At 34.7% G+C, this 21,407-nt stretch overlaps 1 protein-coding gene, 1 pseudogene and 4 gene segments (V, D, J or C); 2 read left to right on the top strand and 4 right to left on the bottom strand.

Moving 5' to 3' along the window:
- Window positions 1-1,031: 1,031 nt before the first annotated feature.
- LOC125275495 lies at window positions 1,032-6,738 on the bottom strand. Its single transcript, XM_048202479.1, has 4 exons — window positions 6,683-6,738; window positions 2,748-3,136; window positions 2,248-2,536; window positions 1,032-2,171 (listed from the first exon to the last, which is right to left on the bottom strand). Exons 2-4 carry the CDS (start codon window positions 2,831-2,833, stop codon window positions 1,806-1,808), a joined length of 741 nt encoding a protein of 246 aa, XP_048058436.1. The 5' UTR covers window positions 2,834-3,136; window positions 6,683-6,738; the 3' UTR covers window positions 1,032-1,805.
- Window positions 6,271-16,468, top strand: LOC125276238. The segment is given in 4 exon segments: window positions 6,271-6,316; window positions 6,959-7,018; window positions 8,130-8,237; window positions 15,939-16,468. Coding segments are annotated over 4 exon segments (537 nt in total).
- Window positions 13,763-15,063, bottom strand: LOC125275494. The segment is given in 2 exon segments: window positions 13,763-14,789; window positions 14,953-15,063. Coding segments are annotated over 2 exon segments (348 nt in total).
- Window positions 16,469-17,549: 1,081 nt separating the features above from the next.
- On the bottom strand, window positions 17,550-18,670 carry LOC125275493. The segment is given in 2 exon segments: window positions 17,550-17,932; window positions 18,028-18,670. Coding segments are annotated over 2 exon segments (426 nt in total).
- A 553-nt stretch (window positions 18,671-19,223) lies between these two features.
- Window positions 19,224-19,807, bottom strand: LOC125274593. The segment is given in 2 exon segments: window positions 19,224-19,562; window positions 19,724-19,807. Coding segments are annotated over 2 exon segments (348 nt in total).
- A 151-nt stretch (window positions 19,808-19,958) lies between these two features.
- LOC125276237 lies at window positions 19,959-21,236 on the top strand (annotated as a pseudogene).
- Window positions 21,237-21,407: the final 171 nt, after the last annotated feature.

The raw sequence follows: 21,407 nt of genomic DNA, 5'->3' as shown, positions 1-21,407 counted from the left end.
CATTGTACATATTACATTGATTTTGAACACAGGTAAAACTGTTTTGAGGCGAAAGTTTCATTTTGCAAGAGGAGTCAGAGGTTTTGTAAATAGTGCTTGAAGATGAGGTTTTGTGTTTAATGGTTTCAGAAAATGGAGCAAGGTTTCAGAAATTGTGTTTTAGCAATTGAGAAAAACTGTAACTTTGAAACAAAACGTAACATCTTAATTTTAGGAGAAATATTTATAAATGAAATATTTCAAAATTTTCATTTTAAGTTTGACTCTTGTGAACAAAGATTCCAAAAGGGATTTTATTTTTTCACTGAGGTGCCACAGAAGAACCATCTTGAGCTCCCCAGAGAACTCTTATGTGAACGGTTTTTAAAAGAACCATGTTTTCCCCCTTGGTGTGAAAATATTTTTTAATCCAAGAAACTTTTTGCATGATAAAGCACCTTTAGGGAAATGGAAATGTTCCATGAAGGTTCTTCATGGAGCCACTGATTCCAGTAAAGAGTGTATTGAATTTTAGGCTATATTGTAACAAATCATAATATAAATCTGAAAGCTAGATATAAAACTACTATGTAAATTAAAGTCTGATAGAGATATGCAGCTTGATTTTTTTATAAATGCTGAACCATTAAGGTTGGTCTCATTAGTTATTCTTAGTTAATGCATTACTAACATTGAATAATGATGAGCAATACATTTAATAGAACATTTATTAATCTTTGTTAACATTAATAAAAATTAAACTGTTCATTGTTACTTCAAGTTAGCTCAGGTCCATAAGGCCTAATATAAGGCCTAATATTACTAGATAAAACTTTTGATTTGTATTAGAAAATGTTAAATTGAACATTGATTAAAAATTGATCATTATATGGTGAACATTATTAGTTCATGTTAACCATATATTTATATGAATACTGAATATAAAGACTAGAAAAGAATATAAATCTGAAAAATACAGTCAGTAAAATGTGTCATTACGGGCTGTTGCCCTTCAGATCTGCTCGATTACAGTTTTTACCAATTGCCTACACACGTTTTCAAAACTAAGTCTCCTTTTTTCAAAACTCTACACACAATTCTCAAAACTGCACACACAAAATGCAAAATGCCTCACATCTCCTTCAAAATGCAACACTGCATTCAAAATGCCATAAACACATGTCAGAATGAAGCATTTGCATCAAATGGCAAACACTTCTTTCATAATAATAAATTTTTGGATATACCATGTAAACATTGCTGTTCTAAATCTAAAGCTCTTTGGTCTTTCATAGGCTTATATCTACATTTCAATACAATGTTCTACAGTGAAAGTAATCTGCTCAGAGGGGTAACAAGTACACCGGAAATGCCAATGCAATGTAGAAACAGAAAATATTTATTAGGCCAAACATTACTGTTGTATACATTAGCATACAACAAAACTATAAACATGTAAACCAAAAGTATATTCTTTACAGTAGAATACAGTAAATTGTGTGTGGGGTCCCGGTCCAGGAATTGGCAGGGGGGAAGGGGGGGGTGCAGTCCCCAGTGCTAAGCTTCATCTCTTCTCCGAGCTGGGTCTGGCCACAATACTTCGTCCACATCACAAGATACGTTTTCTCTTGCCAAACATCGAGGGAAGTATCTCCTAGCATGGCGTATCCAACCTTGGACAGAGGCCACCTCTATGTCCCCACATGCGTCCTCCATTGCCTGGAGAAGCGGCATGCGGGCAAAGGGTTGGCGATCACACACTTTCCAGCGCCAGGCTGAGAAGAATTCCTCTATGGGATTTAGAAAAGGTGAATATAGGTACAAAACTACAAATTGTGGATGGGTGGCAAACCAGTTTTGGACCAGAACAGCCCGGTGAAAACTAACATTGTCCCATATAACCACAAATCTAGCAGGCACCTGATCTGGATCAGGGACAAGCATTGTGTGAATTGCATCCAGAAAAGGCCGGTGTTGTATGGACCCAGTGTGGCATTGTGATGGAGGACCCTGTTTTGAGTGATGGCAGCACACATGGTTATATTACCCCCACGCTGTCCAGGGACATTCTTAATTGCCCTCTGTCCTATTACATTTTGTCCACGGCGCCTGGTTTTGGTGAGGTTGAAGCCAACCTCATCCACATAAATAAATTTGTGGTGAATTACCTGGGCATCCATCTCCAATACTCTCTGTAACAGACAAAATTTTATACAGATGAGTAAATATGGTATGTCTGAAGTACTGGAAGTAGTGCTGCATACATACCTCTACAAAGTCATGTCGCAGATTCTTGACTCTGTCAGAGTTTCTCTCAAATGGCACCTTGTAAAGTTGTTTCATCGTCACTTGGTGCCGCTGGAGGATGCGTTGTATGGTCGACTGGCTTACAGCATTGATGTTGTTGAATATGGTGTCATTATTCAAGATATGCTCTCTTATCTCTCGAATCCTAATTGCATTGTTGGCCAAAACCATATTTATAATTGCAGTCTCTTGTACATCTGTAAACAAGCGTCCTCGTCCTCGTCCTCCATGATGTCTTTGCCTTTCCACTCTGTACGGAATTCAAACACAGTATATGTTCAGCATAGGAACTGTAAACCATTTACAAAAAAATGTAGTACAACATGAAGTACCAACCCTATTCATTCAATGCAGTGCAGTAAATGGATGGCTTAGAGTTACAAATGTTTATGCAATACTATGCAGTCATACGTATTTTACAGTACATTACTATAATTCTAAAACAGTCATTAGTTGCATACCCGTTCTCATTTCTGAAGGTTCGAATTATGGACGCCACTGTAAATCGACTCAATTTGGGTTGGACTCTCAGTCCAGCCTCTCTCATGGTCAAACCGTGGTTGATTACATGATCAACAAGTGTTGCCCTAATCTCATCAGAGATGGCTCTCCTTCCTTCTCTTATTTGCCCTCAACCTCTTCCTCTTCCTCTTCTTCTTCGTCTTCTTCTTCCTCTTCCTCTTCCCCTTCCCCTTCCCCTTCCTCCTCCTCCTCCTCCTCCTCCTCCTCCTGGTATTTGTCCTCATTGTCCCCTGCCTCTTCCTCCTACTCCTCTTGGTCTCTGTTCATTGTTAGCATCCATTGTTCAAAACAGGTAATCTGACCTTTGACCTATTTATAGGCCTATCTACTGTAAAGTAAAGCAATGATTGGTTAGTGATCAGTTAAGCAATTAGTGTTTGCACATGTGAGGAGTGTGTCTGTGTGACCTGGTGAATAAGTGTAGCATTTTGATTGGTTGTGTTTGGAAAAGGAAAGCAAGTCACTTCCTGATAGATCTTTGTGTTTTAGGTAGAGAATTGTGTGTAGTGTTTTGAAAAAAGTGTTTTATTCAATTGAAAACTGAGTCAAAGGCTGAGAAATAGCTTATGGTTTTGAAGATTTGGCATGTAGTTTTGCACTTTGAGTGAGAGGTTTCAAAAATCATGTGACATGAAAAGATTTTGTGTGTAAGCAGTTGGTAAAAACTGTAACTCTGAATCTCTTACAGTTTTTCTTGATTGTTTACACACATTTTCTGAAAGCATGCCTCATACTCTCAGAACTCTACACACAAATCAAAAAACACACACACAATGGGCAAAACCTTCTCCTGCAAAATGAAACTTTACATTCAAAACAATGTTCTTTCTTCTCAAAATGGTATTTTGTTTTCAAATGACACACACAAACCATCATATGAATAGACATTTATAAGAACCAGTTGAACACTGATGTGCTCTACGTAAAACACTATGATGAATGGAAAACACTTCTCCAATCATCATAATGACTTTGGTCTTTATTTGGTTCAGTGTTACACTTATTACAGTACATACATAAGTGTGTTGTAAAATATTTGTAGTGTATATATATATATATATATATATATATATATATATATATATATATATATATATATATATACACACAGTAACAAATATATTTTATTTTTCCAACAAAAACAATGTACAGTGCACATCCCAACCAACGCAAAATTGCACATACACAGGTATACATACAAAACAACAGAAGAATTTACTGTATACAGTAATACATTTTACTGTTTACAGTAAAAAAAAAAAAATGCTGCTCTGCCTCTGTTTCCATGGTTGGCATTCATTGCTCCAAAACAGAAGAGCTCACCTGTTGCCCTTTTATGCTAAAGCTCTGTTTGCTAATTGTAAAAATGTGTGACAGGTGTTTGCCCATGTGATGAGTCAGTGTGCATATTTGAATGGCAGTGTGTTCCTTGTGAAAACAAGAGATTTTTCTGCCTGAAAATTGTGCCAAATGCAGAGAATTGTGTGTAGTGTTTTGAAAAAACTGTGTTTTAGAACTGCAATGTGAGTGTAAAGCAGGAATTGTGCTTGTAGTTTAGCAGAATTGGTTCAGGGCGTTGGTGCATGAGTTACATGTTGTGGTCATTGTGTCTCAAGTACAAATATTTGTGTGTAAACAATTGAGAAAAACTGTAAAGGGAAGTGAAAGACTGATAGAGCTGTTTTTAAGAAGAATGAAACTCTCTCTCTCTCTCTCTCTCTCTCTCTCTCTCTTTAGCTGCCACTCGTCCCACTCACAGGTCTGTACAACATACACATTTACAGACCACTGACACACTGTCCATGTGACAGCCAGGTTTTTAACCAGGAGTCTGTGATGGTAAAACATGGGGTCCATAGAGAAGAGAAGTTGTAGCCTACAAAACAGTTTTGTTTTATGACATTATTAAAATTTTGAATTAACATTAAATAATGATCTGACAATTAGGCTTATATTATAATAATGATAATATTGTTCTTTCTGAGAACATAAACTTCTTATTGGAACATAATGGCCTATCTCATTTTTTTTTCAATTAAGAGATCAAGGTATGTTTAAAAATGATTTTTTGCCTTGAATACAGTAGTGTCCAAACTTCAGATGGGCTTGGAAATCCAGTCTGTGTTTAGACAATGAAGATGTCATTTTGTCTCTTGGCTACTGGTCAGGTTTAAAGTCAGATTTACCTGTGAGTTAGGCAACTGAGTCTTGTTGAAACGTAAGTTTTTTTTTTTAACTGAATTTTGACTCTTTTCTCCTCATTTTTGACAGTGAAAAATCAAAATCAAAATCAACCACTCACACCAAAAGCGAGAATCATACCTCTGTAGCTATCTCTAACTTTTACATAACTTTTGGCACTGACATGACCTTTTTGACACCTGCATGAACGTTTCATAGTCCTGCTGAAGGAAAGCATGAGGACTGCAGATGTGGCCACAGCAATAAACCGCAATATTCATAATGTAAGACGCCTAAGACAGTGCTAAAGGGAGACAGGAAAGACAGCTGATTGTCTTTGCAGTGCCAAACCACATGTAACCATGTGTTTACCTTCAGCACAATATAACAAAAACTACAACATTAAACTCTTTTAAATGTCAAACATAACAGCATTAAACATGAAAAACAAATAAAATAACACTTAATTTCAACATTTATTATCCTTTCCCAGTCCTATGCAAAGCATGCTGGGAATTAGAAATGCACTGCCCAATTCCCAATGTTTTCAAGACAATTTATATTGTTTATTTTAATTTGAGTTTGTTACACACAATAATAATTTAATGTAATGATCAACATTATTGCTTGAGCAGAACTCTGCAAAATAATTTTTGCAGTTTAAAAGGTTTAATTAAATCAATAAATATAATTTTTAACTTTTAACCATATGCATTTATTTAAGTTGTGGCAACAGGTCCTCTGAATTACTTTTTAGAGTGTGTTTATACAAATATTTACTCATGTTAAGACAAGATATAAATAGAAAATATAAATATTTTATAAAGTTTGAAACATAACAGTTTAAAAGTTTATATATGATGTACTTGCTGTTATGAATGTGAGAATCAATGAATAGATTTAGACAACTATTTAATATTAGATTTTTTTTTTTTCTAAAGAATATGCATTTCTGCTTCTACTTTGTGTGACACAATGGAGTTTTATCTTATATAAGGATAAGGAACAAATGTATCTATAGAGGTATATATGATTTTCTGTATGTGAAGCACTGTATTAAATATGAAAAATATCATAGAATACAATTTAATTATCTGAAAAAAATGTAACAGGAACAGCAAGAAATTAATTGATTAATACTATTAGGGCAGATCTGTGTTGGAAGAAATTAGATTAAACAAGAAAGCATAACAACATTGTCGGTTATCTGACCAGGGGATGTTTTTGTGCAGCATTTTTTCACTGTGTGAACACCCATTTGTCACTTATCTTATGTCGACTATGACAGTAATAATCTCCTGCATCTTCAAGCTGGGCATCACTGATGGTCAGAGTTAAATCAAGACCATTTCCTCCAGAGTGAAAACTGCCTCCACCGCTCATTCTAGATGGAGCACTCGAGGGCTTCATTGTTGTGTAATATACAAGTAGTTTAGGGGGTTCCTCTGCCTTCTGAATGTAACCAGAAGATGTAGTAATCTTTGGATACTGAACCCTCAGGATACCTATAAACTACAGTATTGACCTTACAATCAATAGAGACTGTTTGACCAAGCTGAACTGATTTAAACTCAGGTTGAGTCACAATGACCTGCCCCAAAGAGCCTGTGATGGAAAGAAAACTCTGCTGAATTCAAATAATTATTAGTGCATGAAAGGGAAAAAAAATTCAAAACAATTTCTATTTTATTACCTTGGATGCAGTAAATTGCCCAGATGAAGAGAATCATATTGGCTTCTGTTTTCGAGTGGACAGATCTTGTGTGTTAAAATCGTTTCACAGGACTATAAACACTCCCAGAGCACTGAGGCATGAGCTGCCAATGCAAAATATCATTACAGTGGAAAAACTCTTCCTCAACTGAAACATCTTCATTCTCATATGATTATGGCATTGTAATATTTTAATTATGAGTTAATCATCATGGTTTAATTAAAACTTGTCTGGCGCTCTCAAAATAATCTGGAGTGAATGAGAATGAATTATTGTGGAGGATTTTTGGTGGAGGAACCAAACTGACTGTTGAAAGTAAGTGCAGAATAAAATAAAAAGATGAATAAAGACAAATGTAATGTGGATAGGTAGCATATTTAGAGATTAATATTGTTGTTTTTATTACATACTGCATTGTTTTAAGTAATACGGGATTGTAAATTAGACTAATGAAAGCCATATATAATATAAAGCTGTATACAAATTTAAAATATAATTTAATGATTATATTTCTTAGTAGATTAGGGAAATTATCCAAATTAAACTGGTTTAATTTTGCAGCATTTATCTGGTTTGTTTGTTTATTTATTTTGCTATTAGTCATAAAAGGAGCAAACTGGTTATTGTCAGTGTCAGTTTTAGTGCAGGAGGTTTTTGTACAGCCGCTGATTGGGTTTGTATCACTGTGGTAACACATTCGGTGGAGGAACTCGACTCTCAGTTGGAAGTAAGTAAATCTCTTTTAATTCATAAATGAAACACTGAATGAAAAGAACAACAGAGGACTTTTTTTTTTTTTTTTTTTAAATTGACAAAGAATAAATGTTTGTATTTTTTTATTCGTTTGACATGAAATATAAAGCTAATGTCTGTATATGGAGTCTTTTTCACACCAGATTAATTTAACAGAGGCAAACAAGAAAACATTAAAAAAATTTGTTATGCATAAAGTGTCAGTATAGATAGTAGGGCAGCTTAGGGATTTTAGAAAGTTCTAACTATCTTATTATTAACAGTTTTTAATAATTATTAAATGTTTTTAATAATTCTTGAATAAAGAAAAGTTTTTTAATGAATGTCACATGAGACAGAAATGTGTCTTCATCTGGTGTTGCTTTCAGTCTACAAAGAGTTGTAACTGTTAGTAGTAATACAGTAAATATTTAACAAGAAATCATTTAATTATTTGGACAAATTAAAAATAGATTTCTGAAAAAAATTAAAGATCCATGATATAATAAATGATGAGTCTTTTTAAAATCCAAGTTTAGACATATGTGTGATTGCTGGTAAATGTGTTTTTATAGGCTGTTGCACTTCAGATCTGCTTGATTAACTCTGAATCTCTTAAAGGGAAGTGAAAGACTGATAGAGCTGTTTTTAAGAAGAAAGAAACTCTCATCTCTCTCTCTCTCTCTCTCTTTAGCTGCCGCTCGTCCCTCTCTCACGGTCCTGCCGCCCTCCAGAGACGAGCTGATTGGGTTTGTATCACTGTGGCGCACGTTCGGTGGAGGAACTCGACTCTCAGTTGGAAGTAAGTACATCTCTTTCTATTAAAAAATATATTTTTATAAAAAAATATTTTAATACATTTTCTTGATTTTATTTATGTTTAAGATAATACAGAAATATATCTAACTCATATTTAAGGTGTCAGTTATTACTGTACTGTAAATATGTGCTGTACAATTGGGCAGTTAAAAAATAAATACAATATATTGTTATATATCAGACTTGATTATAATTCTGAATGTGTATTTATATACGGAAAAGAAATGAAGCTTTACTCTTGATATTTTTTAATGTTAAATCTTCATTTTCATGCTTTATAAAAAACAAAATCATTTTCTTATTAAACTCTGAATATATTTTCACGAGTCAGAATAGATATAAATCTAATGCATTTTAGTCTGATTTGTTATATATATATTTTTGTATTATTTGTAAGTACTGAATATATTAATGTTATTACTCTAGTTTAGACTAAAATCAGAATAATATGATTCAGTAAATGTGTTTTTACAGGCTGTTGCACTTCAGATCTGCCTGATTAACTCTGAATCTCTTAAAGGGAAGTGAAAGACTGATAGAGCTGTTTTTAAGAAGAATGAAACTTCTCAGTTTCCATCTCTCTCTCTCTCTCTCTCTCTCTCTTTAGCTGCCGCTCGTCCCACTCTCACGGTCCTGCCGCCCTCCAGAGACGAGCAGCAGGGTAAGGCTACAGTGGTGTGTGTGGGCAGTAAGGGATTCCCCTCTGACTGGAAGCTGAGCTGGAAGGTGGATGGCAGCAGCAGGAGCTCTGCTGTGAATCTGAGTCCCAGTGTGCTGCAGAAGGATGGACTGTACAGCTGGAGCAGCAGCCTGAGCCTCACTGAGAGTGAGTGGAGCAGAGCAACAACCATCAGCTGTGACGCCACGCACCCATCCCAGAATGCAGTGACCGAGAGCCTGAACACACAGCAGTGTGATGACCACTGAAACACACACACACACACACATCACACAGAGATTATATAGGCATGCATATCATTCATTTACACTCACACATACACACACAAACTATTACAAAGGACTGTCCTAAATCAGTCAATGCTCAAAAATTAATCTTTCATTCTGTTAGTATATTCTTCAAATATTCTATCTGTTGTTACAGCAATGAAGTGTTTGTTGTTTTATTGCTGCCAAATAAAAGCATTTTGACTCAAATATGGTGTTGACTTTCTTGCTGAAATATTAAACACTTTAAAACAAAAACAACCTAAATATCACTTTTTTATTGATTTGGGTAGTGATTACTGTGATCAACAGCATCACATTTGAGCTACTTTTAATTTAGAAATATATATATATATATATATATATATATATATATATATATAAATTATAGAGACAATAAAAGATTTTAATTTATACTTATTTTACATAGTTTACATTAAATTCAGGGCTAATAGTCTGAAACTCTGACTGTCAAGATTTATGCATTTGAACAAGGATGAAATAAAAAAAGGCAAGAGAAACCAGATGAACAGAGTGAAAAAAATTAATTAAAAGATTTTACCATACTTCACCAGTTGATTGATTATGTTAAGAATTGCAAAAATTTGCTCATTCCAAGTTTTCTGCAAATGTTATGTTTAAATATACAAAATTTTCCAATTAAATATGCACTAATTTGCCTATTTACTTAGAATATATTCTGTTCATACTGAAGAATTAATTTCTCATTTAATGTAAATTAGTTTGAGTAAATTCATTGAGCCATCTGACTGAGGGAAGTTTTTGTATGATGTTGTTTCACTGTGTGAACACTGGACCATCATATTTCCCCATACAGTAATAATTCTCCTGCATCTTCAGTCTGGACTCCACGTATGTTCAGCATAAATTGATGTCCAGAATAACTTCCGCTGAATCCGGTTTGAAACTCCAGATGCAAGGTTACTTCGTTGTGTAGATCAAAAGTTTAGGAGTTTTTCCAGGTTTCTGTCAGGGATCTGTGAGGGAGGACTCAAACGCAGGATGAGTTTTACAGGTTTATTGACAGACTTGGAATATAGAGGGAGAGGAGGTGAACACAGTCCTAACGGTAGGAAGGGGGTGAGACACAAAGACGAGCACGCTGAGGGAACAGCCACTGAGAACAGCCCAGGTAGTAAGCAGGCCGGTGAACATTGGCAAGTGCGCAGTATGAGGCCCAAAGCAGTAGCGGGAGCCGGACAGGATCAACCAGCAGAAGTAGCTTGAACAATCAGATACGATCAGGCACAGAACCAGTCTGGCTGCTTGGCGGAGAGATATAGCAGCCACAGGGATCCTCAGTGTGTGTTGGACAGGACAGGGGGAGACCAGAGACACTACCAGGGCTAGACAAGACAGGTGGTTAGATGATCTGAAACAAGAAAGACAACGATAACAAAATGGATACGAGAATCTTCTACACAAAACGCTATGAGCTTAGGTGAACAAACGACTAGAATACAGGCACGACGTTTAACGAACTGGCCAAGACATGAGGGAAAGAGTGCACAATATAAAGGAGGCAAAGAACACGAGGAACAGGTGACAACACTTAGACTAACGAGGACTCAACAAGAAAGGGAGCAGGGAACATGTGAGAACACTAATAACAAACAAGGACTGAACAATGACTAGACCAGAGGGCGTGGTGACAAACAAGGAGGAGGGAACAGAGGAGCACATGGCAAACACAAACACAGACAAAGCCATGTGCTCAGACACAACATAAACATGGACACATTAAACAAAGACAAAACAGACAGGGCTGTCAGGGCAGAACCCTGACAGGTTTCAGCAGATACCAGCTCATGTGATAAACAATTCCAAAAGACGCAGTGCAGCTAATAGTGACAGATTCTCCTGCTTTAACAGACAGAGACTCAGGAGTCTGGACCTCTTGATGAGACACTGAGAGAGAGATTTAAAAAAAAAAAAAAAAAAAAAAAAAAAAGGTAAGTGTTACATTTAAATACAAATTATGAGATATTTACATCCTTTATAAAAAATAAAATAACCTTAACTATATGTACTTACATCAAAAAATAAGTACAATGTACTTATTGGGTTCATATTGAATTGCAAAACACATTTGCTGCTATTGAGGTGGGATACGGGTAAGGTTAGGGAAAGCTTTGGTAGTATGGGTAGGTTTAAGGGTAGGGGTAAGATGTAAGGGATGGGTCAACAGTGTAATTATAAATGTAAGTACAGAAATTAATTACAGATGTAATTACATGCAGGTGTTTTTAAAATATAAGTACAATGTAAAAACAATAAGATGTACACAATAAGTGCATTGTATCAAATGATTAATTTAAATGTAAGTACATAGTAGTTAGGGCCACTTAATATAAAGTGGGACCAAAAAAACATTAAAAAACATTTGTAATTAAAATATTAAAACAAAGCACAAGAGAGACAAAGATTCACAAAATAAATACCAAACTCTGAAAATGTAGGAAACAAAATGTAATCTTGAAGTAAGCAGAGTCAGTGTAGTCAGAATCAGTAAAAGAGACATTATAGTTCAGTGTGTCAGAGACTCTGTCAGGACTGAACACACACTGATCATCAGAGGAGTTTTGTGTGTGGATCAGTAAACATGTAAAACACTCTCCACTCAACAGACTCCTGAAAACACATCCACTTTCCTCCTGGATTTACTTAATGTGATAAAACAATCAAACAGGCACTTTTGCGGGATTTTATTGTTGTCTGCTGCTCTTCAAATATTCTGGAGGTTTTTGAACACTTGAATAAATGAGAATCATTGTGGAGGAGCAAAACTGAGAGCTGGAAGTAAGTGCAGAATAAAGTAAGAAATTAAATAAATTCTCAGTTAATCACATTGTAAATGCAAACCTGAAAAACATTATAACTGTTGATGAATATTTTTTACATTCTCAAAACTGTTATACTCTTTCTGTTCCTTTTGCTAGATCTGAATTAGTTAAGAAGGCTTTTGTATATGCAGCCCTGTTTGACTGGAATCACCTTCAATCGAAATTGAAGGTACAAAATTTGCTGTCTTTGGATCAATTTAAAGTAGTCATTTGGCAAATGGAAGATGATTCAATGAAATGTAATTGTTTTTAATGTTGTTTGTACTGTGTAAGTCATGTAGTTGAAACTCATTGTATTGCTTGCTCATTTTCGTGTTTGGTCACTCATGTTGCAAAGAGATTACGCTGCTTAATCTTACAGTGAGTCTTTATCACATTGTCAAGGAAAACATTTCCACCTAATACCATACGGTTTCAAATAATTATAACATATAGTGAACTTTCCATGATGCATATGTTCAATTTTCAAGTTTGTATATACAATCTGCAAACATACAAAAAAAAATAGAACCAAATAGATAGGTTAATTTATACAGTGACCCATGATATATGTTAATTTATCAGCATATATATAGCATATATATATATAACATATATAGTTGAACTGGATGATTAGTTATATTAAACTTATAAGCTGTCTTTTGTGCTTGTGTGTATTTATTCCACTTGCAGCTGGCATCAGAAGATGTCAGTTAATCTGACCAATGGAGGTTTTTGTACGGGACCTTTTCACTGTGTGAACACCCAGGTTGTCACTGATCTTATGGTACACTCAGACAGTAATAATCTGCCAGCATCTTCAAGCTGGGCGTCACTGATGGTCAAACTGAAGTCCAAGACCATTTCCTTGTCCACTGCCACTGAATCTTGATGGAATTCCTGAGTATTCTTTCATTTGTATAATAGAATCAAGAGTCTTGGAGCCTCTTCAGGCTTTTGGCTGTACCAAGATACGTAATAGCGCCCTTTAGAGTACTGTGCCTTGCTCATATTTTTGTAAACCACAGTGCCGACTTTACAGTCAATAGAGACGGTTTGACCAGGCTGGACTGATTTAACCTCAGACTGAGTCACAACAATTTGTCCTAAACAACCTGAGTAGAACAAGAGATAACAGCACAGATTATTAGACAATATAGTATATTATATTATTAATTAAATATATTTTAAAAATGACATGTAACTGTACCTTGCATGCTGTAGAGTGTCCAAATGATAAAGGAGATCAAAGTCATTTTGGCTGTTAGATCTGTTGTCATGAAGAGAAGCTCAATGAAGAGTTAAACAGAGCCTATAAACACTCTCAGATCACTGACACTGTCTATGCAAAGCACCATATATGAGCAGAAGATTCCACAATACTGACAGCTTCCTGAAATCTGTTCCTTATTTTACAATATTACAAATGGAGGCTGGACACAATTTGCATTTCATACCCCTTATTTATCATTAAAGAGTCAAACTGAATGCTGGAAGGAAGTGCAGAATGTGAAAAGAATGAAAATAATTAACTATATAATTATGCATGTATTGTGTATTTTTATGAAATCAGAATTTTAAATCACATGCCATTTTTCTACTTGTAACTTACGAAGTCAACATTCAAATATTCAATTTATTTTATCTCCCCTATGAGTGAGAAGACACTTTAGAAGTGATTCTGGATTGGTGTGTGCTGCAGAAGGATGGACTGTGACTAAAATTTTGCCATTTAGGTCTTGGTTTGTCCTTGTTGGCAATTAATTTGATTTTGGAATAAGAAATATGTTATATTTAAGGCTTGGACAACATCTTTATCAACCTATAATGTCCCTCTGATCTGTTTTATATTGTGGTTAGTGTTGAATCGAGGAAATTTGGATATATTTCTTTGACACTCATGTGGACCAACTGATACAAGAACATGTCTTGGTATTTAAAGACATTCTAATGTTGTCATGTATACCAGCAACTTTAAATACATTTTTAAATATCTGTAAAATATCTCTTTTTTATGTTTGATAATCACTTTTATAGGATACAATTTTAAACAAAGCTTGTGGATATGAGTAACATGAATACTAACATTTTATTTTTATACTGAAAATATCACTTAAAGAGAATAATTTCAGTATGTTTTGATGGCGTGAGTTCACGTTCATATAATGTGATGTCAGAATGTGATGAATTTCATGCTGCACATAATAAAGTTTATAATTCCAGTCTTTAAATATAAAACAAGCTTCTGTTCACATTGATGCTAAGGTCAAAATTTCACATAATAATTTCTGCTAATTAATTAAAGTGAACAAATTATTGAATAACTGAAAAGAAAATCTTCATTACTGCTTTAACTGTTGATCAGCTGCTGTACAGGGCGACTAGCCTGAAATTACTCTCATGTTCTCTGTAGTGTCTGACTGAGGGAGGTTTTTGTATGATGTTGTTTCACTGTGTGGACCTGCCACTATAAGCCCCCATACAGTAATAAACTCCTGCATCCTCAGGCTGGACTCCACGTAGATTCAGTGTGAAATGAAGTCCAGAATAACTTCCACTGAACCGATTTGGGACTCCAGATTCAAGTCGACTTGCTTTATAGATCAGGAGTTTAGGAGCTTCTCCAGTTTTCTGCAGATACCAGCTCATGTCATCATCAACTCCACTGGTCCCAGTGCAGCTCATAGAGACGGACTCTCCTGCTTTAACAATCAGAGACTCAGGAGACTGAACCTCTTGATGAGACACTGAGAAAGAGTTCAAACACAAATGAAAAGAAGTTTGCATCTGCTATAAAACAGTTGAAATGAATGCATAAAAAATAAAACATAAAGCACAAGTTCAAAATTTTGCACAAATACATTATCATAAAAATTCATCATCATAATGTAGAAAATATATTCTTTTAACCTTGAGCGAGCAGACCGAGTGTCCACAGCATTAGAATAAGAGACATCATTGTTTTAAGTGTGTGTGCATGTGTGTGTGTCGGTGTCAAACACTAATAATCATCAGTGCAGTTTTAAGTGAGTGTTCAGTTCATATGCAAAACACTCTCTACTCAAAAACACTTTCAGATGCATCATGGAATTTACCTCAAAAAACAATCAACATACATTTTACAACATTTTATTCATTAACAATTTATTTATTTTTTCAGCTGTCTGAGCAAAACTAAACTAGATACAGTTTTAGTGTCAGTGTTGATGATAATGTAACTCAGTGTCAGTTTTAGTGCAGGAGGTTTTTGTACAGCCGCTGATTGGGTTTGTATCACTGTGGCGCACGTTCGGTGGAGGAACTCGACTCTCAGTTGGAAGTAAGTAAATCTCTTTCTATTAAAAAAAAAACAAAAAAAAAAACATTTTATTATGTTTTAAAAAAATAAATTATTTTAATAAATTTTCTTGATTATATTTATGTTTAAGATAACACAGAAATATATCTAAGTCCTGTTTCAGGTGTCAGTTATTACTGTACTGTAAATAAGAATGTGTATTTATATACTGAAAAGAAATGTATTCTATTACTCATGATATTTTTTAAAACAAAACAAAATAAAACATCTTCATTTTCATGCTTATAAAAAACAAAATCATTTTCTTATTAAACTCTGAATATATTTTCACGAGTCAGAATAGATATAAATCTAATGCATTTTAGTCTGATTTGTTATATATATTTTTTTGTATTATTTGTAAGTACCGAATATATTAATGTTATTACTCCAGTTTAGACTAAAATCAGAATAATACGATTCAGTAAATGTGTTTTTACAGGCTGTTGCACTTCAGATCTGCTTGATTAACTCTGAATCTCATAAAGGGAAGTGAAAGACTGATAGAGCTGTTTTTAAGAAGAATGAAACTCTCATCTCTCTCTCTCTCTCTCTTTAGCTGCCGCTCGTCCCACTCTCACGGTCCTGCCGCCCTCCAGAGACGAGCTGCAGCAGGGTAAGGCTACAGTGGTGTGTGTGGGCAGTAAGGGATTCCCCTCTGACTGGAAGCTGAGCTGGAAGGTGGATGGCAGCAGCAGGAGCTCTGCTGTGAATCTGAGTCCCAGTGTGCTGCAGAAGGATGGACTGTACAGCTGGAGCAGCAGCCTGAGCCTCACTGAGAGTGAGTGGAGCAGAGCAACAACCATCAGCTGTGACGCCAAGCACCCATCCCAGAATGCAGTGACCGAGAGCCTGAACACACAGCAGTGTGATGACCACTGAAACACACACACATCACACAGAGATTATAGGCATGCATATTTCATTTACACTCACATATATGCAGCTATTTCAAAGGACTGTCCTAAATCAGTCAATGCTCAACAATTAATCCTTCGTTCTGTTATTGTTCAAATATTCTTATCTGTTGTTACAGCAATGATGTGTTTGTTGTTTTATTGCTGACAAATAAAAGCATTTTGACTCAAATATGGTGTTCACTTTTTTTGCTGAAATATTAAACACTTTAAAATGAAAAAAAAAAAACCTAAAATATGAAATATCAGTTTTTTTAGGGGGGATGTGTGTCCATTGTGATTGTTGTGATGAACAGCATGGATATTAAAATAATATTTTAATATTAGAAATATCAGTTACAGTAAAAGAGACTCAACAGACTCCTGAAAACACATTCAATTTCCTCCTGGATTTACATAATGTGATAAAACAATCAAACAGGCACTTTTTGCAGGATTGTATTGTTGTCTGCTGCTCTTCAAATATTCTGGAGGTTTTTGAACACTGAATAAATGAGAATCATTGTGGAGGAGCTAAACTGAGAGCTGGAAGTAAGTGCAGAATAAAGTAAGAAATTAAATAAATTCTCAGTTAATCACATTGTAAATGTGAACCTGAAAAACAGTATGTCTTGTAAAAGACTGTTGTGGGTTGTGAAATAAATGGAAAAATTAGCTTAATATTTCAATTAAAAAAACTAAATGATGGAGAAGCATTCAAGTATAAATCTGCAGGAGTTGATGTAGGCTATATACATCAATATCATTAGTAATATTGTATTGTTTGTATTTTTGTGTTTGGGAAATGTTGCAAAAAAATTACGCTGCTTTATCTTACATGAATATCACATTATGAAGGAAAACATTTCCACCTATTTACCATACGTTTCACATTTAATTATAACAAAACTGAACTTTCCATTGCATATGTTCAATTTTAAGTTATAATTATTTAATCTGGAAAAAAATATATATATAGAAACATATAGACAGGTTATTTTATATAGTGACCCATGATATATGTTAATTTTCAGCTTGTATATAGCACAATAATAAACATACAAAAAAAAATAAATAAATAAATAAATAAATATATATATATATATATATATATATATATATATATATATATATATATATATATATATATATATATATATATATATATATATCGTTGAACTGGATGATTAATTATATTAAATTTATAAGCTGTCTTAGTGCTTGTGTGTATTAATTCCATTTGCAGCTGCATCAGAAGATGTCAGTAATCTGACCAATGGAGGTTTTTGTACGGGATCTTTTCACTGTGTGAACACCCAGTTGTCACTGATCTTATGTAGACTCAGACAGTAATAATCTCCTGCATCTTCAAGCTGGGCGTCACTGATGGTCAGAGTGAAATCAAGACCGTTTCCTTGTCCACTGCCACTGAATCTTGATGGAATTCCTGAGTTTCTTTCATTTGTATAATAGATCAAGAGTCTTGGAGCCTCTTCAGGCTTTTGGCTGTACCAAGACACAAAATAACGCCCTTTAGAGTACTGGCCTTGCTCATTTTTGTGAACGACAGTATCAACTTTACAGTCAATAGAGACGGTTTGACCAGGCTGGACTGATTTAACCTCAGACTGAGTCACAACAATTTGTCCTAAACAACCTGAGTAGAACAAGAGATAACAGCACAGATTATTAGACAATATAGTATATTATATTATTAATTAAATATATTTTAAAAATGACATGTAACTGTACCTTGCATGCTGTAGAGTGTCCAAATGATAAAGGAGATCAAAGTCATTTTGGCTGTTAGATCTGTTGTCATGAAGAGAAGCTCAATGAAGAGTTAAACAGACCTATAAACACTCTCAGATCACTGACACTGTCTATGCAAAGCACCATATATGAGCAGAAGATTCCACAATACTGACAGTTTCCTGAAATCTGTTCCTTATTTTACAATATTACAGTTGGAGGCTGGACACCATTTGCATTTCATACCCCTTATTTATCATTAAAGAGCCGAACTGAATGCTGGAAGGAAGTGCAGAATGTGAAAAGAATGAAAATAATTAACTATATATTTATGCATGTATTGTGTATTTTTATGAAAGCAGAATTTTAAATCACATGCCATTTTTCTACTTGTAACTTACGAAGTCAACATTCAAATATTCAATTTATTTTATCTCCCCTGTGAGTGAGAAGACACTTTAGAAGTGATTCTGGATTGGTGTGTGCTGCAGAATGATGGACTGTGACTAAAATTTTGCCATTTAGGTCTTGTTCCTATAGATCAACATCTGGTTTGTCCTTGTTGTCAGTTAATTTGATTTTGGAATAGGAAAAATGTTATATTTAAGGCTTGGACAACATCTTTATCAACCTATAATGTCTCTCTGATATGTTTTATATTGTGGTTAGTGTTGAATCGAGGAAATTTGGATATATTTCTTTAACACTCATGTGGACCAACTGAACAAGAACATGTCTTGGTATTTAAAGACGTTCTAATGTTGTCATGTATACCAGCAACTTTAAATACATTTTTAAATACCTGTAAAATATCTCTTTTTTATGTTTGATAATTACTTTTATAGGATACATTTTTAAACAAAGCTTGTGGATATGAGTAACATGAATACTAACATTATATTTTTATATTGAAAATATCACTTAAAGAGAATAATTTGATGGCGTGCATTCACGTTCATATAATGTGATGTCAGAATGTGATGAATTTCATGCTGCATATAATAAAGTTTATAATTCCAGTCTTTAAATATAAAACAAGCTTCTGTCCACACTGATGCTAAGGTCAAAATTTCACATAATAATTTCTGCTAATTAAGTAAAGTGAACAAATTATTGAATAACTGAAAAGAAAATCTTCATTACTGTTGATCAGCTGCTGTACAGGGCGACTAGCCTGAAATTACTCTCATGTTCTCTGTAGTGTCTGACTGAGGGAGGTTTTTGTATGATGTTGTTTCACTGTGTGGACCTGTCACTGTAAGCCCCCATACAGTAATAATCTCCTGCATCCTCAGGCTGGACTCCACGTAGATTCAGTGTGAAATGAAGTCCAGAATAACTTCCACTGAACCGATTTGGGACTCCAGATTGAAGTGTACTTGCTTTATAGATCAGGAGTTTAGGAGCTTCTCCAGGTTTCTGCAGATACCAGCTCATGTCATCATCAACTCCACTGGTCCCAGTGCAGCTCATAGAGACGGACTCTCCTGCTTTAACAATCAGAGACTCAGGAGACTGAACCTCTTGATGAGACACTGAGAGAGAGTTCAAACACAATTGAAAAGGTTGCATCTGCTATAAAACAGTTGAAATTAATGCATAAAAAATAAAACATAAAGCACAAATTCAAAATTTTGCACAAATACATCATCATAAAAATTCATCATCACAGTGTAGAAAATATATTTTTTTGAACCTTGAGCGAGCAGACCGAGTGTCCACAGCATTAGAATAAGAGACATCATTGTTTTAAGTGTGTGTCAATGTCACACAATCATCAGTGGAGTTTTAAGCGAGTGTTCAGTTCATATGCAAAACACTCTCTACTCAAAAACACTTTCAGATGCATCATGGAATTTACCTCAAAAAACAATCAAAATACATTTTACAACATTTTATTCATTAACAATTTATTTCTTTTTTTCAGCTGAATGAGCAAAACTAAACTACATACAGACACAGTTTAGTGTCAGAGTCAGTGTTGATGTAACTCTGTGTTTTAACAATCAGTCAGTGTCAGTTAATTCTCGAGCAACGGAGGTTTTTGTACAGCCGCTGATTGGGTTTGTATCACTGTGGCGCACGTTCGGTGGAGGAACTCGACTCTCAGTTGGAAGTAAGTAAATATCTTTCTATTAAAAAATATATTTTCATAAAAAATTATTTTAATAAATTTTCTTGATTTTATTTATGTTTAAGATAATACAGAAATATATCTAACTCATATTTAAGGTGTCAGTTATTACTGTACTGTAAATATGTGCTGTATAATTGGGTAGTTAAAAAATAAATACAATATATTGTTATATATCAGACTTGATTATAATTCTGAATGTGTATTTATATACGGAAAAGAAATGAAGCTTTACTCTTGATATTTTTTAATGTTAAAAAAATAAAACATCTTCATTTTCATGCTTTATAAAAAACAAAATCATTTTCTTATTAAACTCTGAATATATTTTCACGAGTCAGAATAGATATAAATCTAATACATTTTAGTCTGATTTGTTATATATATTTTTTTGTATTATTTGTAAGTACTGAATATATTAATGTTATTACTCCAGTTTAGACTAAAATCAGAATAATATGATTCAGTAAAATGTGTTTTTACAGGCTGTTGCACTTCAGATCTGCTTGATTAACTCTGAATCTCTTAAAGGGAAGTGAAAGACTGATAGGAGCTGTTTTTAAGAAGAATGAAACTCTCTCTCTCTCTCTCTCTCTCTCTCTCTCATCTCTCTCTCTCTCTCTCTTTAGCTGCCGCTCGTCCCACTCTCACGGTCCTGCCGCCCTCCAGAGACGAGCTGCAGCAGGGTAAGGCTACAGTGGTGTGTGTGGGCAGCAAGGGATTCCCCTCTGACTGGAAGCTGAGCCTGGAAGGTGGATGGCAGCAGCAGGAGCTCTGCTGTGAATCTGAGTCCCAGTGTGCTGCAGAAGGATGGACTGTACAGCTGGAGCAGCAGCCTGAGCCTCACTGAGAGTGAGTGGAGCAGAGCAACAACCATCAGCTGTGACGCCACGCACCCATCCCAGAATGCAGTGACCGAGAGCCTGAACACACAGCAGTGTGATGACCAATGAAACACACACACACAATCACACAGAGATTATATAGGCATGCATATTTCATTTACACTCACACATACACACACAAATTATTACAAAGGACTGTCCTAAAACAGTCAATGCTCAAAAATTAATCTTTCGCTTCTGTTAGTATATTGTTCAAATATTCTTATCTGTTGTAACAGCAATGATGTGTTTGTAGTTTTATTGCTGCCAAATAAAAGCATTTTGACTCAAATATGTTCACTTTCTTGCTGAAATATTAAACACTTCGAAAATCGAAAAAACAGCCTAAAATGTGAAATACC

The sequence above is a fragment of the Megalobrama amblycephala genome, linkage group LG9, assembly GCF_018812025.1.
Source record: "Megalobrama amblycephala isolate DHTTF-2021 linkage group LG9, ASM1881202v1, whole genome shotgun sequence".
Taxonomy (NCBI): domain Eukaryota; kingdom Metazoa; phylum Chordata; class Actinopteri; order Cypriniformes; family Xenocyprididae; genus Megalobrama; species Megalobrama amblycephala.
The sequence above is the reverse complement of the archived record's forward strand: the minus strand, read 5'-3'. Positions and strand labels throughout refer to the sequence as shown.

Excerpts from the sequence above, each read along its gene's own strand:
- LOC125275495 (XM_048202479.1), bottom strand. The coding sequence starts at position 2,833 with ATGAGAGAGGCTGGACTGAGAGTCCAACCCAAATTGAGTCGATTTACA. Across the intron at positions 2,537-2,747 it reads ACCTTCAGAAATGAGAACGG|AGTGGAAAGGCAAAGACATC; the intron begins GTATGCAACTAA and ends AATTCCGTACAG. Across the intron at positions 2,172-2,247 it reads TGCGACATGACTTTGTAGAG|AGAGTATTGGAGATGGATGC; the intron begins GTATGTATGCAG and ends TGTCTGTTACAG.